At 41.9% G+C, this 14,396-nt stretch overlaps 1 protein-coding gene across 1 annotated transcript in view; it reads right to left on the reverse strand.

The window, feature by feature from the left end:
- Positions 1-14,396, reverse strand: part of ANKFN1 (ankyrin repeat and fibronectin type III domain containing 1) — a 288,330-nt gene that overhangs the window by 51,918 nt on the left and 222,016 nt on the right. Inside the window, exon 15 of the mRNA XM_069953139.1 lies at positions 4,574-4,740. Coding sequence (XP_069809240.1) covers positions 4,574-4,740 — 167 coding nt within the window. The remainder of the gene's footprint in view (positions 1-4,573; positions 4,741-14,396) is intronic.

Below are 14,396 nucleotides of genomic sequence, written 5' to 3' on the forward strand. Positions count from 1 at the left end.
AAGAAATTTTAAAATTTTTATTTTCTGTGCAGAGATTTTATTGTAATCCAATATCTTTCATAATGATAAACCTATTACCAGAGAAATGCACCCCAATATTGATTGCCCCGTTTCTGCAGTTTATAGAAATACCCCATATGTGGCCTTATTGCACTATTTGACGCAACCACAAGCCTCAGATATAAAGGAGCGCCCAGTGAATTTCAACGCCACCGTTATATTTGGTTATTTTTGACCGTACCACTTCAGGTTGGCAGAGGCTCTGGGGTGCCAAAACATTAAAAACACCCCTAAAGGGACACCATTTAGAAAACTACACCCCGCAAGGAATGTAACAAGGGGTGCGGTGAGCATTTGGACCCCAAAGGGGCTTCACAGATTTTCAGAACAATGTGGTGTAAAAAAGGAAAAATTCTATTTTTTACACTAAAATGTTGTTCTAGCCTTCATTTTTCATTTTTGTCAAGGGGATAAAAGAAAAAAAAAACACCAAACGTGTAGCGCAGTTTCTCCCGAGTACAGAAATACCCCACATGTGGACATAAAGTGCCAAGCGGGCGCAGGACGAGCCTCCAAAGGGAAGGAACGCCAATTGTCCTTTGCAAGCTGGATTTTACTGGAATGGATTTCAAGGGTCATGTCGCATTTACAGACCCCTCGTGCTGCCAAGACACTGGAAACCCCCCACAAGTGACCCCATTTTGGAAACTACACCCCTCAAGGAATCTAACAAGGGGTGCAGTGAGCATAAGGACCCCACTGGTGACTGGCACAAATGTGGAACAATGTGACGTGAAAGGGAAAATTTTCATTTTTTCACTTTCTCGGCACAAATGTGGCCGTCATCAAGGGGTCCATATCCTCACTGCACCCCTTAATAGATTCCTTGAGGGGTGTAGTTTCCAGAATGGGGTCATTTGTGGGGGGTTTCCAGTGTTTTGGCAGAACGAGGGCTCTGTAAATGCAACATGGCGTTCATCATCCATTCTGGCCAAATCCAGCCTCCAAAATCCAAATGGCGCTCCTTCCCTTCGGAGGCTTGCCCTGCACCCACACGGCGCTTTATGTCCACATGTGGGGTATTTACGGACTCAGGGGGAATTGCTCTACACATTTTGTGTGTTTTTTTCTCTTTTAACCCCTTGTGAAAATGAAAAATTTAAGGCTAAACCAACATTATAGTGTAAAAAATGTAATATTTAATTTTCACGCCATATTGTTCCACATTTGTGCCCGTCACCAGTGGGGTCCATATGCTCACTACACCCCTTGTTACATTCCCTGAGGGGTGTAGTTTCCATAATGGAGTCAATTGTGGGGGGGGGTTCAACTGTCTTGGCAACACAGGGGCCTTTTAAATGCAACAAGGCCCTTGGAATCCATTCCAGCCAAATCCAGCCTTCAAAAACCAAATGGCGCTCCTTCCCTTTGGAGGCTTACCCTGCACCCACATGGCGCTTTATGTCCACATCTCGAGTATTTCCATACTCAGGGGAAATTGCGCTACACATTTAGTGTTTTTTTTTTATCTTTTAACCCCTTGTGAAAATGAAAAAATCAAGACAAGATCAATGATTTAGTGTAAAAATTAAACATTTTTTACACTAAATGTTGGTTTAGCCTTGATTTTTTTCCTTTTCCACAAGGGGATAAAAAAGAAAGTGAACACAAAACGTGTAGGGTAGTTTCCCCTGAGTACGAAAATACCCCACATGTGGACATAATGTGCCATATTGGCACAGGGCAAGCCACCAAAGGGACAGAGCGCCATTTAGAGGCTGGAATGGAGGATGGAGGCCATGTCGCATTTACAAAGCTCCTGTGCTGCCAGAACAGTAGAAACCCCCCCACAAGTGACCCCATTATGGAAACTACACCCCATAAGGAATCCAACAAGGGGTGCAGTGAGCATATGGACTCCACTGGTGATGGGCACTTACGTAGAACATGTGCCGAGAAAATAAAAAATACAATTTTTTTCATTTTCACGTTCCAAATGTGGCCGTCACCAGTTGCCCCTCTTGTTAGATTCCTTATGGGGTGTAGTTTCCAGAATGGGGTCACTTGTGGGGGGTTTCTACTGTCCAGGCAGCACAGAGGCTTTGTAATTGCATCATGGCATCCTCTAATGGGAATGGCAGCCATACCTACTTAGCTGGGGAAAAGGGACAATTCTAATTTATTTGGGGGTATTAGGCCAATTATTAGTTTATAAGGTTGAAAATGACAGGTGTCCATCAAATTCAACCTGTGTTGATCCAGAGGAAGGCAAAAAACCCTCGTGAGGCAGACGACAGTAGCCTCATCACAGGGGAAAAATTCCTTCCCGACTCCATAATGGCGATCAGAATAATCCCTGGATCAACGTGACCCCTGAAATAGGAATAAGGGACAGAATTTAGATAATGTAGAACTCCAATGACGTGTGGTGCGCCTTGGAGCGATCCTGTATGCAGAGGCCGTGGGGATCAGGACAGGAGTCACACTGGAAAATGGTGTCCTTCCTGATCCCCCTGTTACGCCACACTCTACACTTCTTCTGGGGTCTCCTGTTTTCCAGTGTGGGGGACGTCACCTGGAAAATGTTGTCCTGGTGCGATCCGGGGTCCTTCATATCCAGAAGCGCTGGGTCCGCTCCATGGTTGCTAAATATTAGGGCTCTATTACGGCTTCTGATATTTTTGGATTGTGCCGCAAGCTACAGTAGCTCAGGCAGCGAGGGACCGGAAGAGGGGGTGCTGGTATAAATGTTATCCCCGTACAGGTGGTGGTGACCTTTATCCAGCAGTGGGAAGATCAGTTCCTGGACGATCTCCCCACTAACTCCGAGGATGGGGGGGGGGGCATCTGGGGGCAGGATTCGGGTGTCCCCCATTCCGCAGCTGGCACCTGCCGGCGGACTGATGCAGGCGTGCGTCTCCGCTCGTGTCACACTCCATTCTATGCACGGGCAGATTCCGCCCTCTGTCCAAAGAATGAACGTGTTCATTCTTTGGACGGACAACGGAATCCGCCCGTGCATAGAATAGAGTCTATGACACGGGCGGAGACGCACGCCTGCATCAGTCCGCCGGCGGGTGCCAGCTGCGGAATGCACAAAGGGTTATCCTTCGCCATTCCGCAGTGTGCACGTACTCTAAATCTGTAAGTGTACCCTGAGGTACTGTCACAGAGTTTGTAGAATTTCACGCCATACCGTGATCTCTTATTGGGACGGTACTGGCGGAAAAGACGTGTCTGGGGGGCAGCGTACGCTACGCTACCCCCAGACACGTCACTTGATGATGATGATGATGATGAGGATGAATGGAGGAAAGAAGGATCCCCCCCATTCATTCTTACTGGCTGTTTCGGTGTTGGAGGCAATAATAGCATATGCGTCCGACGCCGAAAACACCCTGGGGGCCATCTTTATACGGGGACTAGTATATGGGGTATGTAAATGTTTATTGTAAAACTTTATTTCATGTAGTGTAGTGTAATGTAATGTTTTTTAAGTTTTTTTGACAGTAAGAAAATAATATCCCTACGCCAAGAAAGGAGCTGCTGATAAATGCCACACTTACGTGCGGCACTTATCAGCAGACAGTGGCGGTAGGATAAAGGGGGGAAAAACGCTCTTACGCCAAAAAGGAGGAGTTGCTGATCAGTGGCGCACTTACGTGCGATGCTGATCGGTACTCAGCGGCGTTAGGGCGCAAAAAAGTAAAAAAAAAAAAAAAAATTGGGGGGAAAAAAAAATTAAAATCTTTTTAACCCAAAGCAACTGATCAGTGAATGATATTCACTGATCAGCCGCTAGGGGGCAGTAGAGAGAAGATTGCCGGAGATTACCGAGGCCCGCCGAAAACGAAGACCCGAATGTTTCCGAAGATTTCCGACGCTGGACGGACGAACCCGGAAGCGACGCGAAGAAGACGCGAGGATGGCGCGGACCGCAGATCTTCGCTCCGGACGGCCAGATCAGGTGAGTATGGTACACCTGCACCACACACACCTGTTCTGCACCTCTCAGCTACCTAGCTGGGGGGTGCAGAACCCGGCAAAACTGTTTTTTATAGTATGATCGCCGTGATGGGCCGGCCGGTACTGGCCGGCCTATCACGGCGATCGTGGGGGTGGCACCGCGGCCATCTTTGTTGGGGACACTAATGGCGATTGGTGCTATCTCGGACAGCACCAATCGCCATTGCTTTCCAGGCCACCGGGTCACCGATGACCCGGAAAGCTGTTTTCAGCTGCTATATGCTGATCTGTATTGATCAGCATATAGCAGCGATCGTCGGCACGGGAGGGGTTAATCACCCCCCGTGCCGACGAGCAGAGATGGCCTGCTATACATTATAGCAGGCCATCTTCCCCGACCGCTGTGTGTGAACACACAGCGATCGGGGAAACATCGGGCGTACCTATACACCCGTTTGCGTTAAAGCCCACCCTGCGGGGGCGTATAGGTACGCCCGATGTCGTTAAGGGGTTAAGGCAACATATCATACCAAGCCTAGCAGTTCCACTGCTGCAAATCAATTTTTATTTTATAATATATTTTTGGACATACAATATCTTATCATACCTGTATATAATCTAAGACTTGCTGGTGTCTCTGCTTTGCAGCTCCAACTTCTTCATCTGTAATTGCTTCCCGCAAAGACTGCTGGGAAATTAATGAGTCCAGCTCTACTATTGCAGACAGGCGACAATAAAGGTTGATGAACTTCTCTTTGTAGCAGCAAAAGTGAACTGCATTTTTGAAAAGAAAACAAGAAAATCATTGTGACAATATTGTTATTCAAAGGGTGGGGTATATGAGGGAGCAAATAAAAAGTCAGTTCAATATTGATCTGTTGTATCCTATGGATACCCTAATAAATAGATAGCAATTGCCAAAAGTGTTTTGCGTCTCCAGATTACTTTGTGTACTAATAACGCTTGGACATGTTTCTATCACTAGGAGTAGCCTGCGTGGCAATTAACATGGAGAAAATTTGTTATCTTGAAACACATTCTCTCTCATAAAGTACAGTGATACTTCTATACTTAAAAAGGTTGGCCACTTTATAGTAATAATTTTTTTTTTATTAATAATTTATTTATTTATTTTATTTAATTTATATAGCGCCAACAGATTCCGCAGCACTTTACAATTCTGGGGTACATACATAGACAGAAATCAGACATTACAGAGATATACATATAATTATCCATACATGAGGAGTGAGGTTCCTGCTCGCATGCATGAGCTTACACACTATCGGGAGGGGGTTTGAGACAGTATGGTAGAGGGGCAAAGTGCATCATCGTTCTTATGGTCCGGCCATCTTTATAAATAAGGCAGTGCAAGTAAGGGTGGGTGAACCTGTCACCAGCCAATGCCTGCATGTGTAGGCCTAAGTGCTTAAATGCTTGGTGTGTGTGTGTGTGGGGGGGAGGGGGGGGGGGGTTGGGTTTTAGGGTTGCAGTCAAAATGAGGGAACCTGGTAAGCCTGCTTGAACAGATGAGTTTTGAGGGCACGTTTGAAGCTTTGTGTATTGGAGGTGAGCCTGACGGTCTTGGGTAATGCATTCCATAGAGCTGGTGCAGTTTGGGTGATATCCTGGAGACGGGAGTGAGAGGTGCGGATTAAGGTAAAAGTAAAAGTAAAATAGTTCAGTGTACAGTATTAGTAAGTGTACTCACTGTATATACTGACAGCAGCTCCCTGTGTACCTCATAGAGCTAAAATCAGGCTCCCCTCCTTCAGGCTGTGCTGTTCTGCTCTGTGGTGAGTCTGTCCTTAACCCTTTTTCTCCGCAGGACATCCTGCGGGGGGTGGGGAGGTACAGAAAGGGGCCGCGCCACGACCCCGCTCTGAAGTCTGCTTTCTGCAGCCTGGGACCGCAGCTATCGACCGCAATCGTCCTACGGTGCCCCCCATCCCTGGTGTCTAGTGGCGGATCGCAATGCGGGGGGACTCAGCGTCGAAATGATGCTGATCCCGGCTCGGCACTCCATGTATCTGGTCTGCAGTGTTCTATTATGTATACAGCATTGATCTCAATGGGAGATCAATGCTGTGCATATAGAAGTCCCCCAGGGGCTTTAAGTTACTGTATGTGAAAAAAAAAAGTGTTTTTAATAATAAAAAATCCCCTCCCATAGTAAAAGTGAGAATCACCCCCATCCAATTTTATAAATAAAAATAAATAAATAAATGTAAACATTAACATATTTCGTATCGCCGCGTGTGTAATCGCCCAAACTATTAAATTATCACATCCTGCACAGTAAACAGTGTACGCACAAAAAAATCCAAAGTACAAAGTTGCGCATTTTTGGTCGCATCAAATCCAGAATAATTGTGATAAAAAGTGATCAAAAAGTCGCATATACACAAGTAAGGATACACAAGCACAAAATTGCTCATTTTTGGTTGGATGAAATCCAGAATAATTGTGATAAAAAGTGATCAAAAAGTCGCATATACACAAGTAAGGTACCAATAGAAAGTACAGATCATGGCGCAAAAAATTACACCTCACACAGCCCCATAGGTCTAAGGATGAAAGCATTATAACAATGGGAATAGAGCTATTTTAAAGAACATTAATTTTTTAAATGCCGTTAAATAAAATAAAAGTTAAGCAAGTTACATATAGTTGTAATCGTAGCGACTTGAGGAACATAGATAACATGTCAATTTTACCATAGGGCGAATGGCGTAAACACAACACTATCCCAAATAAAAAATATTTTGTTTTAATTTAAATTTCACTATGCATATATTTTTTCATGGTTTTGCAGCATTGTTCATGTAACAATTAAGTCTACTTTTGAAAAGTACAATTAGTGGCGCAAAAAATAAGGGCTTATGTGGGTCTGTAGGTGAAAAAATGCAAGTGCTGTGGCCTTTTAAACATGAGGCGGAAAAAATGAAAATTGTTATGGGAGGGAAAGGGTTAAGATGGTCTACATAGACGAGCATGTGACCATGCCACGCCCCCAGTGTCCTCCATAGGAACATACAGACTCAGTGGTGGACCCTGGGGTCGGGGCATGGTCACATGCTCCTCTATGTCAGCCATCTTATGGACAGACACACCATAGAGTAGAACAGCACAACCTGGAGGAGGGGAGTCAGATTTAGCTTTATGGGACACACGGGGAGCTGCTGTCACTTACTTATACTGTACACTGAACTATTTTACTATAAAGTGGCCAGCCCCTTTAACCACAATCGAGAACTAAGCAATTTGAGAACCATGCAATTTTTTTCCTATAAGAAACAATGTAAATGTGCTTCATTGGTTTTATCATCCACCAATAGCTTGTACCTGTATGTTTCAATCAAATATATACAATTTAACCACTACAGTACAGTACTATACAATTAAAACCCCATATACATTTACTACCTCATTCTTAATAGTGCATAGTAGCTGGTCAGTACAGACAATACAGTAGAGGAGGCAAACAAGAGGCAGTACAGCCACACAGTGATGCGGACATCATTGGTGACAGGGTCACCTTCCACCCTCTGCATTTACTCTATAAGGGTGGGTTCACATTGAGGAATTCTCGCGGAAAAACTCATGTCAATTCTTTCGGCGGAATGCGGAATCAGCCGGCCCATAGAATGGTGTCTATGGAGCCGGCGGAAAGGCGCGCATCCGTGAGCGCGTACAGCCGACGGAATTCCGCAGAGTTTATTCGCGAGAATTCCTCAATGTGAACCCACCCTAAGTGTGTGTCTTCCTTCTCCTTTTAAATACTGTAGTTTTCATTCCAATGAACAACACATTGAAATAAAGCTTGAAATATTTTCCTTTCATCTTCAATCAATTTGCCTTTGTTAATGTATTTGTAACCTCTAATGTGTGTGTGTGTCTGTGTGTGTACTCCTAGTGTATCTGTACCCAGAATGAATTCATATTGCTGGCTGTACACTTGATTTATGAAGAGTAATATGATTGATTTATTAGACATGTACTTTTCCATGTTTGGAGAATGTAGAAATTGATGAATGTTTTTCTAGTCTTGTTTTAGTCTAGATGAAGAACGCAGGCTGACATGCTTATTCTGCAACTATAATACATTATTAATGGGAAAAAAGGACGGTATCATGTAATGATAATGTTTCTTTTGGCATGTAGAGTCAGCCCCCTGCTGAAAGAACAATTCTTTTAACAACATTTTTTTCAAGATATCTGAAGTAATAAATTAGCAATGAACATATAATCTCAATTAAAAAATTACTTGTAATACTTTGACACATAAATATGCCTATACAAATTTATATAAAAAAATATTTCAGTACTTATCAGCTGCTGTATGTGCTGCAAGAAATGGTATATCCCTTTCAGCCTGACACAGTGCTGTCAGCTGCCAGCGCTATCTGTGACAGAAACTGTTTATAGTAGTACCAAATCCCCATAGAAAACCTCTCCTGCTTTGTACAGTTCCTGTCACAGACAGTGGTGGCAGCAGAGTTTATCATGTCAGATTGGAAAGAATACATCACTTCCTGTAGGGCATACAGCAGCTGATAAGTACTGGAAAGATTGAGATTTTAATATAAAAGTAATTTCCAAAGCTGTATAACTTTATATGACCAGTTGATTTGAAAAAATAAAATAAATTCTCCGGAGCATCCCTTTAAGCTTATTTGACCACTGTTGATGTTGCAGTGCTAACAAACATTCCCCTAACCTCTGGCATCAGCGTGGGTTGGTCTCTAGCCCTCACATTGTATAATTACTTAGCACAATCCCAATTAACTTGATTACTGGAGCATTTCAGCATGATGGAATATCTTGTCATCATGATTGTAATTTTAATCTGATAGTGATGATGAACGAACAACAGATATCTACTCATTGCAAACTTTTCATCACAATGGCAACCAATAGGAAAACGTTTGACACCTACAATTATCCATTGACATCTGAAAGAACTGTCAACTGCTTACAAAGATGGTAATAATTTCATAGCTAAGCCAGTGTTTAGCTTGGAAAAACTGATATCACTAGAGTATCGTGTAACTAATATTCTCAGCCCACTAGTCATATTCACTGTTGCCGGTTAAGTTATAGTCATGCAGTAAAATTCTCCATAAATATGCAATGTTTGGTAGGTTCATACTCTATTCACATTTATTTTTAGGTATAGTCTAGAAATTGCCAGTATGATGCATTGTAACTTATTTTTTGTACCTAGAACCTTACCATAAATTAGAAAATTTGTTCATGATTTTCATATTAGTAAAACTGATCCCATGATCAAGGATGTTATTAACTTAAAGGGAATCTATCAACACCCAGGCCCTACCTGACATTGGTGCTGACAGTGTGCTATAGCTGGCAGTCTCCTAGTGAGCATGATAGCTTTTGGTAATTTGTTCGTAAAGTAAATTATGCACAACCTCCATTCTCCAACTGTAATGAAGAGTCAAACAGCAGTTGTGGCTCAGTGTTTGTCCTCTTCTTCATGAATAATCAATGCTACCCTCAGCTGTATCTGCCAACAGAGGACTGATCTGCAATTAGATATAGTTGAATCTCTGAGCCTAAGGGCGGGTTCAGACTATGGAATTCTCGCAGATAAATTTTGCGGAACTCACGGCCGCACGCCTTTCCGCTGGCTCCATAGACATGTGGAATCAGGCGGCCCATAGAATGGTGTCTATGGAGCTGACGGAAAGGCGCTCGGCCGTGAGTGCGTACAGGTGATGAAATTCCGTGCAATTTATCAGTGAGAATTCCGCAGTCTAAACCCACCCTAAATGTGTTGGAGCTGTGGCCTAGGAGAAAATCCCCTTTCTAGAGCCCACCAGCAGGTCTTTCTTTGGTTTGAATCCCATGATGCAAATTAAATGTGATTATTACTATTTTTTTTTCATTACTATATAATTGTTCAAAGAATTTCCAATCAGGTCCAAATTAGTTTAGTTTCTTTTTAATAATTGAATTATAGAAAACTAATTTTCAAATTATTTTGGACGTGATTGGGAATTCTTTGCAGTTTTAAAAACTATACAATAATGAGAAAAAAAGAAAAAATAAAGACGTATATTTAATTTTCATCAGGGGCTAGAACCAAAGAAAGACCTGCTGCAGGTCTCTAGACAGGTGATTTACCCCTAGACCACAGCTCCAACACATTTGGTCTCAAAGATTCAAATATATCCAAGTGTTTCTTTCAGACATAAACTGCCTACAGAGGATTGATCTGCAATCAGAGACACTGGCTGACAGCTGAGACAGCAGGAGGCCTTGCATCATTGAATATTCATGAAAAAGAGGGAGGAGGAAGGAGTAGTGAGGCATGCCAGAGTGTGGCACAAACTTCTCCTTTTTTGACTCTTCATTAGACGTACATTAGACCTGAGATTTTCCGTAATCCACTGCACAAATTACCAAAAGGTACCATGCTCACAAGGGGACTGCCAGCTACAGCACACTGTCAGCACCTTAGGTAGGGCCTGTGAGCTGACAGATTGCCTTTAAGTTTATTGCATGATTTTCTTTGTTTGCCCCCTTGGTGCTGCTGCTAGCAATATAGTTCTTTGTTGCTTCCCCTGCAGATAGACTCTCCTACTACCATGCCGCTTTGTTGTGGATACTCTAGAGAAACTAGAGAAAAAAAATATACTTCTGATTTTAATTTAAACTTTTGTTTTAAACAATAGGTAATGTTCTGATGATGCTTTCCCTTTACCAGTCTTAATTTAATGTTTAGTTTGACCTCAACTTGCAATAACACATCCCCATCCAGCTTCAGGATACATGATATTTTACATATCCCAAATTGTGAAAGGGAGACAAAATGTCAGATTTTGTAGGGTGGGGGGTATCCATGTCAGCAGGAGACAGAAGAAATGAAACTCCTCCAAGGGGTCATCTGATCTTACATACAAGATGATGAACTACATTTCACTCTGAACGCTCTGGTCATTGGAAGGGTTGACCCCTTAAACATGACATGACTATTAGTACACTTTGGCCTTAAAAAGGATCTGACCCTATAAACATGTCACTGCCATTAGGACACTAAGTCATAGCAAAGACCGACCCTTTAAACAGGCTACTGCCATTGGCAGTGTTAGGAAACTTGCTTAAGATAAAAGAGACTTGGTCTATTTGCTTCTATCTATGGTTAATTAATTAGGTTAATTTAAAGGAAGCATAACAAGTAATGTATGCAGCATACTGCTTCATCAGTGTCAGGAGTGTCAGTGATGGAAACATCCAGTATAAATTCAAATATTGAAAATGTTCTCAGGTTTAATGCTGCTCTCACATCTGAGGGTTGGGTACAATTTTTTTAAGGTAATTCTATATTGAAAATTATTGTCCTGTCCTCTACACCAACAAGAACTTAGCTGTGTGTGCAGATACAGGCAAAAGTCTCAGGATACCTTTTTAAATCAGAAATGAAAGATAAAATGGTAAATACGCAAGCAAGTAATGGAAGACAGAGCCTATGTTTTACGCTATTTCTGGAACATGGACCCAATCTTGAAACAAGTTTTTCAATGAGAAGGTGGTCGTGTAGCATATCAAAGAAGACCAGAGTTTTCAAAGAAATCGATTGCTTCAATCAGATCTGCAATATCTCTTGTTCTGCAATTGATTTCTGAGGCAGGGTTTACACGCTATAAAACACTGTTCTGTGACCCGGCTGGTGAAGATGAACTTTATTTGTGCCCGCACCTCAATTCTCCATAGCACACAATGGAAAGTGCAGCCGGAGCCGCACTTTCCATTGTGTCAACTGTCAGTTCTGTGCCCTCGCTATTCAATAAATAGCAGCTGCACAAAACTGACATGTTTATTTTATAAGCGGCCACAAAGAATCCCGGCTGGAGTGTATACTATGTGTCTACACTCCTGCCGGGATTCCCTCTAATTTTAATGCAATGTATCTTTTTAAATAATCACAGGCGTTGTTACAATTTGCCACAATGGCCATGATTAATAGAAAAGATACGTTGAGTGAACTCAGCCTAAAACAAATCTACCCATTGGAAAAAAAAACTTGCTCTTGATCCAATATGGCAGCATTCAAGATGGTGGCCATGTTCTGGACATAGCCTTAAAGATAGCCCCCTCATCCATTACATGCTGGGTTATTAAGAAATGTATTTTTTATTTTGTTTCTTAAAGAAAAGTGTGTTCTGAGACTTTTGACTTACCCCGTATAGAATATTAGTCCAAAGGATGGCAAAATAATTCTCTATGAAGCAGAGTGGCAAGTAGTAGCTTCTCTTTAGGCTGTAGTTTCTCCCCAGTCATCTTTCAGGCTACTATAATCTAGCTATTCTATATTCAATAATATTTTATTGAAAATTGATTTATAAAAAAAAATGGTTTTCCTATTGCTCAGCTCTTCCGATTCCTTAGCTTATCCTTCTAGTTCTAGAACATTGTTTGGCTGTATCTGAAAATGTATTCTGTCCTCTATTTCATGCCACAGCCATAGAGATGCCAAAGAGAGCTATATCCCAGAGCACACAACAAACTTTGTTGTCTGGAACTAAGATGAAAAATTGCCCTCCTGTAAGATTGAAGTTTGACTGAGGAAATCTGTCGGTACACTATTTTCCATAGTGTAATAATCTTAACATAAAAAGTCTCTTGACAGTCAAACATATAAGCCATATTTATGTAACAGTATACAGGAAAAAAAATAAGCACTACTCCTAAAATGGCTCAAAAATTATGTCAAGCGGTAAGAATGAAAAAAACAACAAAAAAAAAAAACACACACAACAAGATTTTCAAGTTAACTCAATGACAGTCTTTAAGTAGAAAGATTAGAGCAGCCTTAAGACCATTTCACACAGCCTGACTGGGGCACAATAACAAGCACTGATGTCAATGATTGGCACATGTGTAATGAGCCTTCACGTGGCTCAATCCATCATAGACCAGAATGAATCATTCTTGAATCTTTAACTTTGAAACTGATATGCTGGAAGCAGGTAAAATGGGCAAACATCAGAGTTTTAGTGACAGGGGCAAAGTCTTAGATGACAGAGCATCTCCAAAACAGCTGGTCTTATGGACCCAGTTCTTCCTGGTAAGCATTGGTTGGTACTTGGTAAAGTAGTAACTACTAAACTGGCAAGAACCAGGACACAAGTCTGTTATGATATTATACCGCTTGGAGATTCTCCTTGGTGGTGTATGATATACTGGATTTCCCTACACCTGCGCCAGGCTTGTTTGGAAGGTTCTTTCCTGTCCCAGTTGGTTGCTGCTGGGAATTCGCTCTACTGCTACTAGTTCATTCCCAGAGAAAAGCTACTGTAGCACAAATACGTAAAACAAAAAGTTTATGCATCATCTAGTCACCAAACTAACTAAACTTTGTTGTAGACCAGGTACACCCCTGCACCATAGTAGTATTCCTTAATAGCAGTGGCATCTTTCAGGTAGGATAATGCTTCAGCCACACTGTGTAAATTGTACAGCTATGGTTTGGGGAACATGACAAAAAGTTCAAGGTGTTGCCTTTAAATTCTTAATCTGATCAAGATCACAACTCGCAATTTACTTAACTTAAAAGTTCTACTGCTATCGTCTTGTTGCTAGATACCTCTGACACAATCAGAGGTCTTGTGGAGTTAATACTATAATGTTTTAGAGCTGTCATGGCAGCCAAAGTGAGAACTATGAAATAATAGATGGTTTAATTGTTATGGCTGATTATTATATCCCTGAATTTGGTCCGTTCCAATATACACAAAGTAACACCTAAGAGAAGATGTTTTCGAACTTGAAGCTCCCAGGCCACAGTGCAAACTGTATAACAGGGTCTCTCTGTATCATGTGCCATTTATAATGCAGGTTTCTGATTTTGTGGCAAGATAGACCTTTAAGGCAACTTATCGGTCAGAGGTCTGCTCACCTGTGCCTTTAGTATAAGCAATAGTATTGACACAAGATCATTTATTAACTATGATGTTCTCTAGGTCTGCACGTAAGATGCAGGGAGAAGATGAGAGCCAACACAAAGAGGTAAAGAGAATTGGTTCTATGGGGGGCATCAGTGGCAATTATCTAAATAATAGAGGACAGTATCCTTGCACCTACATAAAGTATTCCCCATAAGAAACAACCTTCCTGTGTTCTTTTAAGTGCTACATTCAGATGAAAAACTATATTTTTCATTGCAGAAATCTTTATCTAGGTATTTACTGAAGTCACTGCTTAGGCAATCACGGTACGAAATGGATACCATTATTCCAAAATCCGCTATTGTCAGTATAATGTCCCTGAAATCCTCAACCTGCCAACTAGACTCCTTTTTAATACAGGTGTTTTAAGTTCTGGCCTCCCACCAAAGATCATAAAGCTTTCCACAAACAACGCTGTCATGTCCCAGTCATGTCACGCATCATTTCCTACAAACTGGG

This window comes from Dendropsophus ebraccatus, chromosome 14 (assembly GCF_027789765.1).
Source record: "Dendropsophus ebraccatus isolate aDenEbr1 chromosome 14, aDenEbr1.pat, whole genome shotgun sequence".
NCBI lineage: Eukaryota > Metazoa > Chordata > Amphibia > Anura > Hylidae > Dendropsophus > Dendropsophus ebraccatus.